We start from the raw sequence: 20,160 nt of genomic DNA on the forward strand, positions 1-20,160 counted from the left end.
CGCACCCGCCGTGCCCGGTGCCTCCTCCGGGCCTGCCGGGGCCGGGGATCCCCGATGGAGCCGGGGGAGCATCCCCGCCTCGGTGCGTCCGTCCGTGAGCGGCAGAGGCACCTTTTGATGTTAGCCAAGGGAAAGCCGCTCTGCTCCGAGCGGATAATTCACTGCTCTGAGGAGATAACCCGCTCTGCAAACTCCCCCACGGAAGGCAGGTATTGGGATGTCCTCAGTGTCCAAGCGTGTGCAGTCTCAAGGGAGCAGCAGCAGAGGCTGATAAAAGCCCGCACAGATCTGTGCTTTCATCCATAGATGTGAAAGTCTTGTTCAAGATGGACTTTGTGTACGCTGCTGTGCTGCGATAAAGGAAAAAAATATTATGGGTCTCCTTGTAGCTCATAAAGCAACGGTGTTTGAAGGTTAGAGGGAGTAGTGTAGTAAACTATCTGTATTGAAGTTAGCAAGGGAGCTGAGCCTGAAGAAATCTGTCAAGGAGGTTTTTTCTGGTCAGAGAAGATCCCAAAATCCTACAGTTGTGCACTGTCTTTGCTGCCTATCCCCTCTTTTTAAAGGCTATTTCCTACTTTTCTTTCATAAGTCTTTTTGATTTCCTCTTGAAACTGTATCCTTTAAAGATCAGTCATTGCAATATTAGACACTGTTTTGTCTCTTCTGAAGAAAATATCCTGCAAAATGGAGAAACACATCAACCTTGACTGAGGTCCAAGTTACTAAAGCAAGGAAGAGGTTATTCTTTGGGGAACTCAGTGAAAAAAATAAAAAGTCACAATAGAAGTATTAAAGGAGTACTGAACAAAATAAATGGCTCCTTACTTGTCCAGGAGTCAGACTGTTAGCAGTGTAAAGTATGTGACCTAGGATGCATGAAAAGGGGGAAAGAATCAAGATGAATGATCTATGGTAAAACAAAGCTGAAAGTTTTGGTATAGGCCAAGATTGTAGAATCTGTGGAAAATCAGTGCTAGACATAGCCTCATCACTGGTAATATGAGCCAAAATAGTTATCTGTCTTTTCTGGCTGAGAGTTACAATACACAGTACCTCCAATCTCAGTTGCCATGAACATAAGGTATTCTTCCCAAGATTTACATCTTTGAAATATATGAACTGTTCAGAAGTGATTCCCAGGCGTTTAGTGTTTCAGATGCTTTTCTCAATCTCCTAGTTGTAATTTAAGAATTTTGGAGTCAATCTTCCTGCTGCAATATGGAGCTTCTAGATTCTGTCCAACGATGACAGTCCTGCTTAGCTCCTTGCCTTCAGTTCTCCCCAGCACTTCTTCCTGGCTTCAGTGAGACTTTTGCACATTCTAAGAAGGAAGAAAACGTTGCCAGTAAGTTCTGCAAGTAGTTAGAGAGCTCTACAGTTATATAAAGCTTATGGGTCACACACTTTATACTTGACAGCAGACCAGGTCAGTAGCTTGCTTTTCTGGGTTCCTGTTCAGCAGAAGTTTAACAGACTGAAATGAAGCTTTTGCAGTGCAGTTTGGGTAGAGTTAATTGGCAGTTTCTGTGCTGAAGTTGTCTAGCAGTTTATCTGAGAGCATCCTGGTTCTAGCTCTTGTAAAGAGCCAGTATTTGAGGGATCAGCTCCAGAATCCCCTCCACCCAGATTAAAAGTTTGAGACTGGGCAAAGAACACTGTCAGGTGGCCAAAGCTGATTGTGAAAATCATTCCTGTTGAGTTGCAAGCTTGTGGACTTGTGTGGCAGCAGCAAGAGCCTGGCACCTGAACTCTTGAATGATTTTATCTGCTCAGAGCCTGCTTCAGCCTGTGGCTTTAAGGCCATGGAAGACTATTTTTCCTGGATGCTTTTTCATTCATGGATGTTTTAATATTGGATGTTGGAACTGAGAGCAAGAAGTTTCTATGTGTCAGTGGAATTTTGTCTGAGTGCTCTCAGTAGGGGTAAGCATCAGGAATTTGTGGAAAGCACAGCCTGGGAGAAAGGCAGAGGTGGGCAGTGAAAGGTGTGGAGCAGAGATCCTGGCCAGCCATTGCTGGATGGTGAAGAGAGACATCTGAAGTGAGCTGAGATGTTGTCTTCTGCCGGAGTAGAGCACCGTGATGGGCTGGCAGGGGAAGGGGATAGTGGTGCCAAAAGGGCAGCAGATAGAAAAGGCTGCAGCCATGGGTTCTGGGGGTCTCTACTCACTGACAAACCAAAAGGATGTCTGATGGCCCAGGATGACCTTCCCTCTGCCAAGAGCTGCCCCTTGAGAAGAAGACAACCCACTACTGCTCCCATACAGTCCAGGTGACCCAAATCTGCATTTCAGATTTCCACCTGGGGCATGAATTCCAAATTGATTGTGCTCTGATTGAGCTCAAGTGGTTCTCACAACTCACGTGAGGGAAGAGGAGTGCTTTGTGAGCTTGTGTGTGTTAATTGTGTTTCTTGTTTGTCCAGGCATCCCTCTGTCACCTTCTGAACTTTGGGTGGACCAGAGGGAGGGCTGCCTTGTCTGCAAGGTGTCTCACAAACTGGCAGCTTCTAGAATCTGAAAGGAAAGCTTCGTGTTTAAGGCTGTGAACCTCACTGTGGGACTGGATTTTATCTCCTCAGGCTGTTTGCTGATGATTTGTTCCTCGTTTGTGGTATTTTGTTGGAGCTGCTGGGATCAGATTTATTCTGTTGCAGGAAAGTCAGTGGGTCCCAGAAATCTCAAAATTAATGTTTCCACATCAGTGCACACTTTTGCCATTCATTTCTCTTTCATAATTTTGTGTTGCTTTTTAATTTGAAAAAGCCAATATGAAAAACGCTGCTTCCTTCCATAGCAGCTCTGGAGGAAGATCTCAGGGCTATAAACCCCTCCTCTATATTTTGATGAGTTAAATGTAAAAGTGACATGGAAATAACTGATACCAAGCAGGGAGTGATACAGCATGGTAGACAAGAAGTGTGACTACATTCAGTAATTTTCTCTTCAGCTGCTCGAGTCAAAAGCTTTGATCCATATTTCTAACAGTCATCTGAAATCAGGCATAGAACCAGACAACATTTTGGTTTTCCTCTTTTGGTTTTGCTTGGATGTTAAACGCTCAGCATGTTCCATGGAAATTGGTATTTATTGCTGTTTTCTCAGGCTCACTGTAAGGAATATTGGGTATGATCTCTGTAGAACAGTATTAAAACCACTTCTTAAGCAAGGCAGGGAAACCCTTTCTTGTTTAGGAGTGGTTTGTAAAGGCTTTTCTGTTCAGCTTTGGTGGTATTATTAGTAAAATTTGGAGGTGTGAAACTTGGGTTCAGTTCTGCAATCAAGATGAGCTGAAAATGAGCAATAACCTCCAGTAATATGGAATTTATCCTTTCCCACCGGTCTTGTCCTGAAGGGAAGGGTTTGGTGAAATCCTGATTCCAATCAGGTCTATGGTAAAAAAATCCCAAACCAAAGGAAGACTGTTGAAGTCAGAAACACAAAGATCCCCTGAAAATTTGGAGCCTTCCTTTCATTAGCCAGCTGATTCTCCCATTGAGGATGGCAGAAGGGCTCAAATCTGTGAAATTGCATTTTTTAATATTCCTTTGCCTTGGAAAGGGCAGATTAAAATGCAGCTTCATACTCCACCCTCCATAATAGCATCAGACAAAAACCAGGCAGAAACAGGATCTTCTATATAACTAATCAGGATCTTTTTCTGTCTCCATACATGTTTTTCCCAGGGTGCTGGGATGGTAAATATTTTAGCAGAGGGAATTAACTCTACTTCTCTTCCTTTATGTTCTGTTATCAACGGGACTAGCCCACACCCTCACTTTGCCTCATTTTTGGCTCTGTTTCTAAACCCTAAAATTCCTGTTCCTGCAGTGAAACACAATTAAAGTGAAGCTTAATGTGGTGCCTGTTTTATGTAATCTTGCTTTCTGGCTTTTTTTTTTTTTTTTATTCTTCCAAGTCTGAATCTCATGAATCAAAGTGTATTCACATTTCATCTGAAATTTTCTAGCTCTCCTCAGTGTGTCCTAAAGCTTCCCTTTTTTGGTTTATGAAATAATAATAAAAAGCTTAATTCTTCAGATTAAGTTGTAGCTGCTTTATACATTGGACAGGCAATTTCAGTTTTACAAAGTAAAAATGGTGTGAGAGAGAAATTGCAGCTTGATTATTTTTTTGAAATATTCCGATTAGAATGTCATCTTTTATGAGGGTTTTTTTTATAACCACTTAGATTGATCCAACTCTCTAAAGCTGCTCTGTTTTTCATCACACATTCTCATCTGTAAACCCTTCATTTTTATTAATCTCTGTACAATCTGTACAACTCTGAGATTAATCATTTTAAAAGAGCTACTCTGCGAGTGTTAAGGATTTGCTGGGCTAATGGTAAATGCAAGTGCTTCTAAATACTCCACAGCACAGAGCTCTTCCTTTGCAAGGATCAGCCTTTGTTTCCCAGTTATCTAGAATTACATTTTATGGCTGTGTTTCCAGCTCTGGCTGTCTAGATCCAAAGAACAAAATACACCGAGTCCTTTTTTTCACCAGCTAACCCAAACTCTAAATATTTACAGTCCATTTCTGGCTTTGAGCAGTTCTGATTGAAGTTAAAGGGGGTTGTATATTTACAAATAATGGCAGAGCTGGACTGTGAGGCCAAACCCTCCAGTCCTTGCTCAAACAAAAATTTGTGTTGGATCCTGGCAGGGCAGTTTGGCTGCATCTGGTCCTGCTTAGTTTTGAGTCCTTTTAGGAGCTGCAGAGGGATCAGTCCAGTGTCTCTCCTAAGGGTGACTCTGGGCCTTACTGGGGACTTTTTCTGGCTTTTTTTTCTTCTTTGGTTAACTCAGCTGAGCTTACAAGGCATTGTCTCCTTGCCTACTTTAACACAGAGTGCCTGACTAGAAAAGATGGAAGTTAAGGACTGTACTACCCTCTGGAGATTTCCATTTAGTTAATGTACTGCAGGTATAAATTCACCAGTCACTTGTATTCCTCGTGTATGTGGCATTGCACGATCTCCTGCATGCAATAAAGCAGAGGTTTGAGTTTAATCATGGATCTAGATTTGTATCTGCTCTTCTATCCCTGCCTTTATTGTAGGATATAAACTGCAGCCACATGAAACAAGCCAACTGTGCCAACTGTGATGTACACTCTGTGGCATAAATCATGGCTGAAGCATGGAGTGAAGAGGCTGGAAGGGAAAGAACTCTATTTCCCCACAGGGATGCTGAGCAAGGGCTGAACTTCAAGAGAGCAGCAGTGCAGGGACAGTTTGTGAAAGCTCCTCCTTCAGTGTTCCAGTTTCCCACTGACTAAAAGGAATATCCACCTGTTAATTTCTATCTCCCCAAAGGTCAGATTATTGCACAGCATTCCATAATGAGTAAACAGTGTTTTAACCAAGAAATCTCTCATGATCCATTTTGCTGTCAGCAGCCATATGGCCATGCTGAGTACCAGCCAATGCTGGTGGAAATGTGCCCAAAGTAAAATGGGAAATGGGGCTCCTGGTTATTAAAGCATCTCTCCCAGGGAGCTGGTTAAGGACTTAGTGTATTATGGGTCAAGGGGCTCAGAGAGCAGGTTTTAATCTTCATGGATTCTTGTATGTGCACTTTTAGTGAGGTATAACTAGAAATAAGGGGAGGAAATGTGTAAAAGGCTGGTTGTGGAGGAAGGCTTCCCAACTGTGCAGTAAAAACTGAGCTGGAGATCACCTGGAGGATACCTCTCATTCATGGGGCCATTCCTTAGGGCACAGACAGGGGCTTTGTTCTGCCTCTTCTTCCTGGGAGGAATTATTCCAGAACTGGCTGGTCCTTACAAAAAAGGTCATCACTGAAAGATGAAAACCATGGGAATTTGGAGGGAAAGTGGGGCTGTGTTTTATGGTACAATATTTTACTACATATTCCTGCTTCTTCCTACAAAGTTTCAGTCCTGGGAATTCTTATCAGCCTTTGTGTCTGTTGTTTATTGTGGTGTTTAAGGTTGTCAGGACAGGCGTGAAGGGGAGGTTACACTCAGGGTGACCAGTGCTGAAGTTCACATTTACCCTTGATTTACTGCAGGTCAGCAACAGCTTCTGCTGCAGGACTTCCTCCTTATCAATGGTGGCTCCCATTCCATTCCATTCCATTCCATTCCATTCCATTCCATTCCATTCCATTCCAGTTTCAAAATGCACTGTGTAATTTGGGATCAACGTGGGTATCACCATGGCTTGGATTTTTGTTTAATTTTTTTTTTTTTTTTTTGCTTGTACAGACTTGCTGGCTTTAAACAGAGAGGAAAATTTGATGTTGGTGGGGAATCTGTGCTGATCAAATGGTGACAGCAAATGGTCATTTGTTACTTGAATTAGGCTGCAAAAGGCCACTTGTGGGCTCTGGGCAGAGAGGAGACCCCATTTATTTGGACATGGTGCATATCTACAGCATAGTTTAATCCATTTAAATCAGCTAATGGTATCTTTATCTATTATTACAGAATTAATTACAGATATTACTACAGAGCAGAGATCCTTTCTTGTCACCCTCCCATAACTTATTCCATTATGATCACCTTAAAACTGAGTTAAAATTGCATTAAGCAGAGCATGCCTTCCCAAAAGGTGTGGCCTTTGATTTGAAGGGTCAGGTGGAGCCAGGATTTGAGATGAGCTCTGCAGAGCAGTGGAAGAGCAGAGCTCAGGGAACACCTCTGGCAGGGAGCAGCCTGCCAGCTGTGCCAGGGGTGAGGAGGGCAGCCCATCCTGGGCAGGCAGAGCTGCTCTCAGACACTGCTCCCCTCCTCTGCAGCCAGGCTCACAAACCCTTTAGACACCTCCTGCATTCCAGCTCCACTGCCTGCTCTGCAAATCGCTTAAGAGGTTTAAAACTTCCTTGTAATTCTACTCTGCACGTGAACTTTGAGTGAAGGGAAAGGAAGGACCAGTGAAATGAGAGTCTGGACCTCGGGGACCCCTTCAAATTGCTATTGCAAGCATTTGGCAAAGGCTGGGATAACATCCTCCATATCCATCTCTGTCCCTAGCTGTGTGCCCTGGGGTTTTGTTCTGGGCTTTCTAATTTCTGGTGCTGTGCAAAACACGTACACTTGCCATTGCCAGTGTGTACCTCCACAAGTGATAATGTAACATTCTCCTTCAAAAATTAAACCTAAAATGTATTTGGGTGGTTCTGACATTAGGCAGGCTGCAAACAGGAGACACAGCAGTGTTCCAACATTCAGGATTTTGAAGAACATAATTAGATAAAACATATGGCTGTGGCAACCCCAAACCACACCAAAATTTGCGAATTCTTAAAATTATTGTGAAAATTTATACCTAGTGGGGATAGCCTGTTTTGGTTTTTTTCCCAAATTTTATTTTTATAAAGGGTTAATTTGTAATGTATCCTGCAAGCTGATACATGGGATAAATAGTTTAGACACTGATTTGTAATCTCTGTTTATGAGTACATGACTGCTATTCTTATAAATGTCATCACTTGCTTGGTAGTATCAGGTAATATCTGAGTCATGAGGTGCTGACAAAAATCCACTGCACTTAATGTGAAACTTGAGGCATTTTGCTCATTCCAGAAGATATTAGCAATAGCCAGCCCCACGTTTGACTGATAAATAATGTGAACATGTGCACATGACACCGTTGTGCTGCTATGTGAATTTTTCCCTCTTACCTAAAATCTTTGTGGAAATACATCAGAGTTGAAATCATGACAATTTCTTTCTTTTTTTTTTTTTTTTCTTTTTTCCCTGGATGCCTTAGTGGATGCTAATAGATGTATGTATGGAGTCAGTGCACTGTGCCAGTGGGAGCAGATCCATGAGAATGAAGGCAGAGCAGGTTTCCTTTGGTGAATTTCACTTGAACCTACATATCATGGCTGCAAAGGCAAACTCTGCATATGTTACCACTGACTTAAGGAAGGAAACCTCTCACATGGAGCTGTGTGGCGAAAAATATGTGATTTTTTTTCCTTATTTCCCTCTTTACTTACAGACACACAGCGGGATATGAAAATGAGAACCACAGTGCTCCCATGCTGTACAGCTGTGGGGCCCAGTACAGAATACACACCCACGGGGTCTTCAGGGGCATACAAGTGAGTATTGTGGGGCATTCCTCACAGGGAAGCAAAACTGCTGCCTGTTCATAGTGTTCGCTCACTGCTTCACTGGTGTTTGTGAACTCATCCTTGATTTGTGGCTTCCCCACCTTGTCAAGAGATGCTTTATGTAAGTGTCCTGACCTCACTGAAGCTGTTGCACTCTAACATAAGATTTCTTTCTGACACAGTCATTTAAAATTGCTCATGTCTTCTTCTGAAGTATGTCTGCAAGGCAGTGTTCCTTTCTGTGCTTACTTACCTTACCAGCTTCTCACGATGGTCCAAAATGAGTGATCCAGTCTGCAGCTTCCAGCTCCAACCACTCTGGCCATGAGTGATACAACCTCTGTGGTTATATCTAATATGACCACATATCTAATCTATATGACTACATCTTACAACTAGATATATGAAAATGTCAGATGACATTTTGCTTTTACGTGTTTCTCAAACTTTACTAATTCAAATGGATTTCCTTAGAACTAAATATGTGATTGTTTCCTAATAACTAAGTGATTAGTGAATATTTGGGAGGAACTTACCATTCATGGGAGTTCATTTCCTCCCTTTCTGAGACAGTCATATGATTATCAAATACCCCTGTAAAAGACATACCTTGTTCAAACTGATGGCAAAGTCATTACAGAGTGTCTGTCTCTTCTGTGTTGCTCTGTGTTGTCCACGTACATCTGTGTTTTTAGATAGCATCTTTTCTCCTTTTCCTTTTCTGTGTAGTTTAGCAAGTCATTATTCAGGGGCAAGCTCTCAGAAACAGGCTCCTGAGCTGGCTTTTGTTGGGTGAATAAAAGTAAATGGTCGACATTGTTTAAGGAAGTTAATTATCCCAGAAGGAGGAGATCATCTTTGATGGAACATTGTGACAGTGGCCAAAATGCATTAAGGCTGAACTATTCACCAGCTCCACCTAGACAGTTGTTTTTGTTTTGTTGTTAATCAGTTTGTGTTAATCCAAGACATCCATTTCCTTGTCCTTTAGCTTTATATGAGTATTTAAAATAAAAAGGACAACACTCGTCTGGCTCATGCTCTTTCCTCTCACCCTGGTATAAACTTAAAACTATTTTCTGTGGCAATGGGAGTTCTGCCAGGACTGTGTGGTTATGCATGAGGTCAGAGTGTGGGCCATTCAATCTCTCATACAAACACTGGTGAGAGAATTCACTGAGCAGTGCTCACTGTGTTTCACCTTCAGATAATTTTAATGCTCTGCAAAGAACCAATTAAGGCACGCTAAAGTCGCTGACGTAGAATGAAGCAAAATTTCCCATTTCCAGCACGATCCATCTGAGCATCTCTTTGTCCTGGGGAGGTGCTGGGGAGTGACCTGAGTGTGTGAAGCCAGAGCTGAGGACACGCAGGTGGCCTCAGCAGGTCTCTGTCCCTGCAGGACGTCCGGCGTGTGCCCGGCGTGGCTCCCACCATCGTGCGCTCGGCCAGCGAGACCAACGAGAAGCGTCCCTTCATGTGCGCCTACCCTGGCTGCAACAAGAGATACTTCAAGCTGTCCCACTTGCAGATGCACAGCAGAAAGCACACTGGTGGGTATAAATCACGGCACAGCAGAGCGGGCACGGGGGTTGGAGATGGCACAAGGGGCAAGGAATGTGTGGCCAGGTCAGGGAGCGCGAGAATCCGTCAGATCACGGAATCACAGAATCACAGAATGATGAGGTTGGAAGAGACCTCTAAGATCACTAAGTCCAACCTGTGCCCTGACACCTCACCTAGACTGTAGCACCCAGTGCCATGTCCAGGCTTTTTTTGAACACATCCAGAGATGGTGATTCCACCACCTCCCTGGGAAGAGCATTCCAGTACTTTATTATTCTTTTGGTGAAGAATTTCTTCCTAATATCCAACTGTACCTTCCCTGCCACAGCTGGAGACTGTGTCCTTGAGACTGTGATGAGTGAGCATGTGCTCTGTCAGCTGGGCAACCCTTCTTTGTCATCTGGCAACCCCTCTTGTCATCTGGGCAACCCTTCTTTGTCATCTGGCAATCCCTCTTTGTCATCTGGGCAATCTCTCTTTTTGTCACCTGGGCAATCCCTCTTTTTGTCACCTGGCAATCCCTCTTTGTCACCCAATCCCTCTCTTGGAGCTGAAGCTCTCTGGATCTAGCTAAGGAAAACACAGCAATCAGATCACCTCCCTCCCTCTCTTACTGTTACAGGGCTGTGAGCTGTTTTCTTTTTTAATTTTTTTTTAATTCTTTCCCTCCTCATTTGGGACCATTGAATCTCACTCCAGATCTCATCTAATGTTAATTATGAAGAATTTTCATCTGCAAGAGCAACCTAGACATTCAGCATCCTCTGGCCCTCCTGTGTAAACCTTTTCTGGTAGGCAGGGATTGGCAAATCCTTCATGAAGGATTGAGCCTGAAGCCAGTCATTTGTAGGATAATGTTTGGATTCTCTCTGAGTTCAGGAAATAAGACCTCAAAATGTAGAAATCAAATACTCAGCTGCACCTTGCCAAAGAGCAGACAGACTTATTTCCCCTGCTGGGAGATTGATGCTGTTGGATGTGTAAAATGATGATAAATCTTTAGATGTGTTCCTTATGGGTTTTAATTTTCTTTTTTTTTTTTTGATTGCCTGTCATATTTTTATTTAGCAAGTCCTTTCTGTGCTTACCAAGAAGTCTGTGGATGTAATCTGTAAATATGGATGTTGAGTTAACCACTGATGTGATGGAAGACCAAAGGGATGGAAGAGAGCAGGAGGGCAGCCCATGCTGGGTGACCTGGCAGACTGACTGACATCTCATAAAGATAGTTGCAGTCTTCTCCTTTAGGAGACCATCCAGTCACTTAATTGTGTCAACTGTGAGAAATGCACACAAAGCACTTTTAATTAATGAATGGGCAAGTCAGAAAACATTGAGACAGCTGTCTTCAGGGCAGCTGAAATTAAAAATATAAGATACTTTAGACTGTAAGTGCAAGCTCATCTTTAGAAGGGAAGGTCTACAGAAATGCTATTCTGTTTTCTATAAATAAATTGGAACCAAGAACATTGGAAATCTTTTGAAGGCCATTAAATTCAGTATTGCCTAAACAGTTCTGAATTTTTTCTCATAATCACTATTTCCTTCATTCCTAAATTGATTTACTCTGTGCTTTAGCATTCATTATTTGTTTGCTCTGGTCCTGTATTTTATTCCATTTAGTTGCTTGGCTTTCCCAGTGTTATTTCTGGATCAATCACAAGGATTTCAGCTTACATATGTTTTTCCCTTAGCTGGAGAAGATTTTTAATATTATATCATATATAATTTAGGCTTGTAAAGTCAGAAAACCCCCAACAGACATGGGGGATAGGTCTGTGTCTGTCTGACACCCCAGAGGAGGGTTAGAGGGGTCCCATTGTCTTTGGGGCCTCTGCTCTGGTTCATGCTGCAGTGCAAGTGGGTAGAGGAAAACCACTTCTTTCCCTTCCAACACCTTTTCTGTACAGGTGGGCACAGATCCTTCTGCACACAAATTTTGATATGTTGACAGCAAAACATTATTTCTTTCTCAAACCTTTGGAAGTTTCTTTCCATAAGAGGCCAGCTTGTTTCCCAGAGCTTTTTGCTGCTGCCAGCATTGCTGTGTAAAGTTTCCAGGCTGGTTGCAGCTGGAGAGAGCAAGCAAGGGATGAAAATTGCTGGGGCAGCAACTCCTCCTGGCTGAGGAGTTCAGGTTTAGGATCAGAAAGGAGTTTTTCCCTTTATCACCTCACAGGGTTTTGTCCTCAGCCTGGTGAATGGGTACTGGACATTTCCTATTATTATAGGTCTGGGAATTCCACTTACCAAACTCCCAGCTGCTGTAGTGGCTTAGAAAATGATGCTCTTCATTTCCTGTCTCCTCCTGTGGTCTGCCAGTCCTGATTTTGGGAGGGTTTGGTGAAGTGTGGGAGCATCTGGAGGGGATAAATTCCCAGTTACCATATTGTCCTGGCTGCTGGATGTGTGCATGGTCTGGACTTGGTGGCCATGAAGGTTCTCCACTGCCAAGCTCTTCAGGAGTCCTGGGCATCAAACCCACTGTTGTGATGCAGATGCATTTCATTTGCAACTTCATGGGTCTGTCTAACCCTGACTTCTTTCTCTTGCATGTCACAAGCAAAATTTGGAACCATTTTTTTTCCAAAAATCATGTGGTTGTGTTTGTCACACCTCTCCTAATCAAACAAACAATATATTAATCTTCCTGTAAGGGGGTTCTGGACTCATGGGTTTGGAGCTCTTCCACCTTATGCTGTCATAGTGTAGTGCTAGATCAAAGATTTTGGTCATTTTTAAATGATGAACACATGATTTGAAAACAAGCTGTTACATATGTATGATATGAAACCAACAGATTGTATCTTTGCAGGATTCTGTTGGCTCTAGATTATATTTTTTATTTCTATAATAGATACATCCAAAGGACTGGCTCCTCAGATCTTCCATCCTTCTTTCCCAGCTGCTGTATTGCAAAACCAAGCAAGGCCCTGAAACACAAAGTTGGATTCTGTAATCACTTTTTACCAATGTTTCAAATAGCCTCAGTTGAAAATATGTTAACACTTTGTACCCTCCGAGGCTGCTTATCTGTTCTTAACAATGCCTTCATTGAAACATGCACAGCCAAAAAAGCTTTTTTCTTATCTTGGTGTATTTTGCTGCAGCAGATAGGCCTCTGAAAGGAAATGCAGAAATACATCTAACTTTTCAACTTTGCAGCAAATAATGTGAGTTGTCATTCCGTGGCAGGCTTCAGGCACTTCCCTGCAGAAACAAATTGATGTCTAGACCTCCATAAATTTCACTTCTGGTGGAAGCATCAGCATTCTTACCAGAGACTCTTTAGGTTCAGTGCCACTCATTGGGAAAACTGGATTTATCCCAACACAAAGCTGAGCAGGTTTGCAGAGAGAAAATCCTCTGCCTGTTTGCCAGGGATGCTCTTTAGCCTAAATAGGTTGATGCTGTCAGCTGCAGGTATGGGCTGCCACAGAGTGTGAGAATCTGGAGATCAGGAAAGTTGTCCTTTATGGTTGGATGTCGAGCTGTATCCTTTCAGGCTGATATTTCAACAGCATAAAATCAAAAATGCTTAGGGATCTAAAATACAAGATTAATTTCAGGATAGTAATGACATGTCACAGCTGAGCTATGGTGTGAAGATGACAGAAAATGTTAATTGTAAAGGCTCCCTAGTAAATAAATCAACATGTATGTTGTGTGAGTTTGCTAAAGCAAATGATATTAAATAAAAATGTAGCATTAGCAAGGCAAAGTTGTGATCATGGGACGTGTTTGATCAAGTGGGTACACTTATTTAAGAAAAGGGGTTTAAATTGGTGAAGGACATACAGACCAGCCTTTGGATTCTCATTCCCACTTGCAGGCTCTGGTTTCAGAATCAGCCTCCTTTTCTCATCTGTTCTTGTTTAACAACAGGCTTTTACTCTTGCAGAAATCCTTAATTAAAGCAGTGACTGTGAATATTTTGGGCAACTGCTACAGCAGTAGAATTTTCTGTTTTCCCATGCACCTGAGCAAATGAATTTGCTCCAGAGAAAACATGCACACTTCCCTCAGTTTAAATTAACTGCTTTTGACAAAAATCTGTTTTATTAGAAACATTCCTTGCAATATGTGGAAAGGCAGATTCACCCTTGTTTTACAATTCTTGACCTTTTCTTTTAAAAATCGTTTTCCTAAATATTCAAGGCATGCCATATTCAAGACATGCCATTCCCTCTATCCTTTCTCATCTTTATTGTTTCATTATGCCCTTTCTTGCCTCTTTCAGCAGTGTAAGTGATCATGTCTCAGGCAGAAGGGCTGGTGAAGCTCCATCTGCATCTCCTGGTTTGATTTGGGGCTGTGTGTGCTCACAGAGGAGGTGACAGCATCACTGGATATTTTCATACACAAGGAGACTTTAGCCTTTTACTGGAGAGCCTTTGGTAGGGCTGGGGAAACGAGACACTCTCACTGTGGGAATTTCAAGGGGGATAACAGACTTTTTCTCATCTGGGATGTTTCTGTCGTCCTGTTCTGAGGAAATTTATGTGGCAGTCAGCTTTGGCAGCTGACACAGAAGATGGAGAAGGAAAGGGGAATTAGGATTTCTGTCTAATGTTGTGCCTCTTTTTGTTTATTTGCTTTTTGTTTTCTTCCCAGTGTCATCATATCCCTATGTAAACATTTTAGATTGCTTCCTTTAATATCTTCATGGGTTAAATCTGACTTTAATTTAACCAAGATTATTTTCCAAAGTATTTAAAGAAATACTTTAATGTGCATGCCATCAGAGCCTCGATGCTGTTTTATTCCAATGCCTCCTTAGCCATCTTCTAAGTTTATATTGCAATTAGCAGACAATCATCCTGTCACTGCATTCTGCTCTGCTGACATTCCCCCTCTTAAATCTGCCAAAGGGCTGAATTCCTTGGAAGTAAGTGGTTTCTGGAAAGCAGGCACCCCCCAGGGAGTCCTTGTGGTCAAAGAGTATGGAACTATTTCAAACACCTGTGGCAACTTTAATCTCCTATGCTAATAAATTAAGCCCAGCAGACATAGAAATTGTCCACACCTAGGTTTGAGAATCAGTAAACTCCTTGGGGGTGACTGCCACAGGAAGTCAGCTTGTTCTTGCAGATTTAGTTGCTTTTGTAAAATTTTTATTTTAGCTGCACCAGGATGAATTTGGAACGCTGTCCTTAATATGCTGCTTGTTCTCTGTCACCTGGGTCAAATGCATCTGCTTTAAACCAAACTGGTTTGCTCTGGTGTCTCAGAATACCAGTGCAAGCAGGATGGATGTCCTCACCATAGAATCAGACATGTGGACACCTGCGATGGAGGTTAAAATGAAACAGGGAGAAACCAACCCCTCTGCCCACTCCAGGTGGTGTTTTCCTGTAGGAAAAGGTCCCACAGGACGCTTGCTTTACATCTCACTTCCCACAGCAGGCAGAGCTGCTGCCTCTTATTTAAGAAAAAGGGTTTAAATTGGTGAAGGACATACAGACCAGCCTTTGGATTCTCATTCCCACTTGCAGGCTCTGGTTTCAGAATCAGCCTCCTTTTCTCATCTGGTCTTGTTAGCAACAGGCTTTTACTCTTTTTTACTCTTTTACTCTTGCAGAACTCCCAGACAGAGCCCAGCATCCTCCCAGCTCTGCAGCTCCCCTCCTGCTCCTGCTGAAGCTCTGTGCTGTGCCTCTGAACCAGACTTTCTGTGGGCAGAAATGCCATTTAATGGAATTTAGATTTATTAAGACATTTCTTAAATGTGATAAATGGCAGAGACTTCAGCAGGATTCCAGGGTTGTGCAAAGGGACCTCAGGTTAGCAGTAAGTCAGACCTGGTAGATCATGGAGCTGCTCCTGTAACAGCATAAGGATTGTTTCGGCTGAACTTGCCCAAATTCCACCATCCCTGTGCTCTGCTGGCAGCATTTCCCTCTTTCCTCAGACTCCTCAGCTGCTGCATTTCTTTTTGCATGTTTATGTGCATTCCTTTGCATTGAAATCCACGTCCATTGGAGACACTGGCTCCTGGGCATTTCTTTTCCTAAAAAACTCATCCATGAGAAATCCCACCCTGAGGATCTCTGCTGAGCTGCCTGGGAGGAGGGGGAGAGTTTATATTTACACGAGGTTTTGCAAAATTCATGGCTTTGCCTGTGGGAGCTGTGCAGCTACGTGAGAAATTCTATTTAATGGCATTTTATGGAAGAAACCTAATTGTGTTTTGGGGAAGAATATGTCTTTTTTCTGAGGTTGAATTTTTTGCTCAGTTTTGTTCTCATTAATGTGGTTTAAACTGTCACCTGTGTGGATGGAACTTATTTAGTTTTTGCTTCAAACCCAATTTAGTTCAAACTGTGAGTTGTTCCTCTGTATGAATTATGTGCTGCTGAGACAGGTGCTACTGAAAGGGTTTAATGGGGTTTATAGGGAAATATAAACCAAGACATTCCTGTTCTTTTCCAGCCGAAAAAAAATGAAAAAATTCACTCAACAGGAATTTTTTTTGCAGCTTTAACCTCTGATTTTCTGAGAGTGAGCAGATTCAGTATCAGTGTCAATGCAGTAGAATTTTGCCAACCTTTCCAGCAGAGCTGTATGGCTTTATGACAATTCAGTCCTGGTGTGCCACTGGACTGCTTCAGACTGCAGAGAAATCTTTCAGAGCAGCACATTTCATCTTCAGGTTCAGCTTGAGGTGCTCCCTCATTTTGCCACATTTTCTAACAAACTGTTTTTCCTCCCCAGGTGAGAAACCTTACCAGTGTGATTTTAAAGACTGTGAACGAAGATTTTCTCGTTCAGACCAACTCAAAAGGCACCAAAGACGACACACAGGTTTGTGGACAAGGCCTGCCTGCAATTAGAGTTCATACAGGAATTGTGATCCTGAAATTACACTCCTCAAATTTCTATTTTTCTGGTGTTGTCTGCTCATAACACCAAATTCTTGAAGTTAATTTTAGGAGAAGGCCATGTTTAGATTTTTAACTGGCCTTTTAGCACTACTGTGGTTGTTTAGTGACTTTTACATCCTGACACCATCTTTTGAAACAACTTTCATGATGAAACTGTTTGCTCTATATTCGATGACCATTAACTAAGAATAGATTGTGCTTAAAACAAAACAGTTCTGCAAGAAAAAATTTGCCAATGTGTAAAATTTGCCCAAGACCTTTGTGTCATGTGTAAATCAGCAGTGTGAAGTAAGTTAAACCTATTGGGAGCGCATGAAAATAGATTTCTGCACCTTGATTTTTCTTATGTCCCATTTGCTCCTGCAGGATGCCCTGAGTGCCAAACCTCAGGGTCAGGATTAACAATGTCTGCAGATGATTTGAGTGTGGGTTTGTTTATGGTGGAGCTGTTCAGATGCTTCAGCCCCAGGCACTGGCAGAGGAGGTTGCAAAGGGTGGTGGCCTCATTAATGACTAACTTTCTGTAATGTGTAGGCACAGGGATGGGAGGAGCAGTTACAGTAACTAGAACAAAAAAAAAAAAAAAAAAAAGAAAAAAGAAAAAAAACCCCAAAAAATCCCCAAACCAAAAAACAACAACGAAAAAAACCCCAAAAAACAAATCAAACAAACAAAAAAAAATCCTGGCTCTTGAAACTTCATAAATATCTGATTTCATTCACCATTCCAAAATGTTGGGACATAAGAAGAATAGAATTTTTTTTTGTCTCTTAGGTGTGAAGCCCTTTCAGTGTAAAACCTGTCAGAGAAAGTTCTCCAGATCTGATCACCTGAAGACTCATACCAGGACTCATACAGGTAAAACAAGTGCGTAAACTTTTCTTCACATTTATATTTCTTTTTTTTTTTTAATTTTAAATCAATGTTGTTGTGAATTACATGGTTAGAAAGTATCTTAACCAAGATTTAAATATTCCAAACAGCAGAAAGAATTTCAGTGTGCTGATTTTTTTGGTGTGGCTGCTTTCCCCAGGTGTGATAGTCACTTCTCACAAAGGGATTTAGGTGATTTTAGAAACTATGCTTTCTTCCTTCGTGTTTAAAGAAATTTCAGCTTGGCAAAATAAATTTTGTCAGCTATTATGAAACGAGCATCACGGTCTCAGCCCACAAATGTCAAGTTGATCTACTGCCTTTACTGAAAGAGCCCTACAAGATAGAAATTTTAATTCTAGCTTTAGCCAAAGGTCTGTAATCTAAAGTATTCGTGCCTACTCATGCTTCTCCCAAGTGTCAGCTGAGCCTAATGCAGGATAGCACAGCACAGCTCCTGCTCTTGCTGCTTGTGCTGTAATCTCCCCAGCAGATAAAAGCAGTGCCTTTTGCAAACTCACTCTGACAGACACTAAAGTAAAAGCTTACTCAAATATTCAAGGACATTTTAATTTTTTTTTTTTGGGGTAGAAACCATAGTATTTCATCTAAATACAGGGAAGAGAAAAAAGGGAGGCCATTTTAGTCTACTCTGCCCTCACATAAATGTAAACACCATTAAGGAGCAACTGCACCAAACTCTGTATTTTAGTTTTAAGTTTTAGAATTAGTCCTGTGTACTGACATCTACTGTTCCTTCTGCTATGCATGCAGTGTTTTTACCAAACAATTGTTTACCAGCAGTGTTTTTACCAAACAATTGTTTACCAAGCACTTTGGCATGTTGTTGGATGTCACGGCGTTTTCCATACTGGTGTTAACCTTTTAAATTCAGTCTCTGTACAGATGGACAAGGAGCCTGAAAATCTTTTTCTCCCTGCTAAGAATTCTTTTTTCTCTTCTGGACCATAAAAAAACCACACATTTCAGACTTCCAAAAATAAAAGAGAAATTTTAATAAAGGAAATGATTCACCTGAGAACAGTGGCATTGTCTGTGGCTCTGGCCAGATCAATGCTTCACCCAATGGCCATGTCTACACTTGCAATCTGCAAATGGCAAAGGCTGTGCTCCTGGGCTGTCCCCATGGTCCTGCTGAGCTGCAGGGCCTGGGTCTTTGTGCATTTCCATGAAGAAAGATGTTTTCTTAACCAGCAAGAGGTAATGTTCTGGGAGAGACAAATTGGTGGTAACAGGCTGGCAGGCTGGGATGAGCTGCATTCCCCATCACACTTCACTGCTAACTGATCTGCTAATTCAGGACTTGCATGACTCCAGCCATTTTTTATAGCCCAGATTAGCTAGAGTGAAGAACCTGCTCTCTTTAGTGCCAGTGAAGCTCCTCTCCCTGTCCCAGCTCCCCCTGGGATCTGAGCCCCACCAGCCTTGCTGTGGCTTTGTTTGCTGCCTGCCGCTGGCACAGCATCTGGGCTGGTGCTAGGGAGCCACTCCTGACAAGAATTTTGGATGTGTCAGCTCCTGAGGGGGATGAGCAGGAGTGGCAGGTGGGGATTTTTCATCCCCACCTTGCCCTGCAGCTTCACTCCTCCTTTTCTTTTCTTTTCTTTTCTTTTCTTTTCTTTTCTTTTCTTTTCTTTTCTTTTCTTTTCTTTTCTTTTCTTTTCTTTTCTTTTCTTTTCTTTTCTTTTCTTTTCTTTTCTTTTCTTTTCTTTTCTTTTCTTTTCTTTTCTTTTCTTTTCTTTTCTTTTCTTTTCTTTTCTTTTCTTTTCTTTTCTTTTCTTTTCTTTTCTTTTCTTTTCTTTTCTTTTCTTTTCTTTTCTTTTCTTTTCTTTTCTTTTCTTTTCTTTTCTTTTCTTTTCTTTTCTTTTCTTTTCTTTTCTTTTCTTTTCTTTTCTTTTCTTTTCTTTTCTTTTCTTTTCTTTTCTTTTCTTTTCTTTTCTTTTCTTTTCTTTTCTTTTCTTTTCTTTTCTTTTCTTTTCTTTTCTTTTCTTTTCTTTTCTTTTCTTTTCTTTTCTTTTCTTTTCTTTTCTTTTCTTTTCTTTTCTTTTCTTTTCTTTTCTTTTCTTTTCTTTTCTTTTCTTTTCTTTTCTTTTCTTTTCTTTTCTTTTCTTTTCTTTTCTTTTCTTTTCTTTTCTTTTCTTTTCTTTTCTTTTCTTTTCTTTTCTTTTCTTTTCTTTTCTTTTCTTTTCTTTTCTTTTCTTTTCTCTTCCTTCCTTCCTTCCTTCCTTCCTTCCTTCCTTTCCACAGACCTGTTCAGCAATGGAAATGTGATCCCTGATATCTGCACCATTTCCCCCCACTGTTTTATGCACTTGTGGGAGATAGTTGATGCTTTTGCCAGCATTTATGCTAAGTAGATGAAGTAGATTTTAGGAATTCCCTTTCAACTTAAATACCTCACATGGGAGTTTGCAAACAGAAATTTATTTAATTAGCAAACAGATTTATGCAAATCTCCTTTTGTCTGAATTTGGATCAGGTTTGTGAAATGCCCAGAGTGTGAGGTAAATAAGAAGAGAAGATGCCTGGGTGAGGTTGTACCACCCCAGTGTGTCTGGAGTGTGTTAGAGAGCATGAGGTGTGTAGACAGCACTGAAGAGCCCAGAGCTGAACATACTTTAAAATATTGCATTTATTTTGAGGGAAAAAAAAAAAAAGAAGAAGAAGCATGAGTCACTGGGTACTTCTCTGAGCTAAGGAAAGAAGCATTCCATCAGCATTCCT

At 41.6% G+C, this 20,160-nt stretch overlaps 1 protein-coding gene across 1 annotated transcript in view; it reads left to right on the plus strand.

Moving 5' to 3' along the window:
* WT1 (WT1 transcription factor) overlaps positions 1-20,160 on the plus strand; it is a 32,957-nt gene that overhangs the window by 10,905 nt on the left and 1,892 nt on the right. The window contains exons 5-8 of the mRNA XM_005424168.2: positions 7,978-8,080; positions 9,495-9,645; positions 16,373-16,462; positions 17,317-17,400. Of these exons, the coding sequence (XP_005424225.1) occupies positions 7,978-8,080; positions 9,495-9,645; positions 16,373-16,462; positions 17,317-17,400 (428 nt within the window). The remainder of the gene's footprint in view (positions 1-7,977; positions 8,081-9,494; positions 9,646-16,372; positions 16,463-17,316; positions 17,401-20,160) is intronic.

This window comes from Geospiza fortis, unplaced genomic scaffold (assembly GCF_000277835.1).
Source record: "Geospiza fortis unplaced genomic scaffold, GeoFor_1.0 scaffold120, whole genome shotgun sequence".
Lineage (NCBI taxonomy): Eukaryota > Metazoa > Chordata > Aves > Passeriformes > Thraupidae > Geospiza > Geospiza fortis.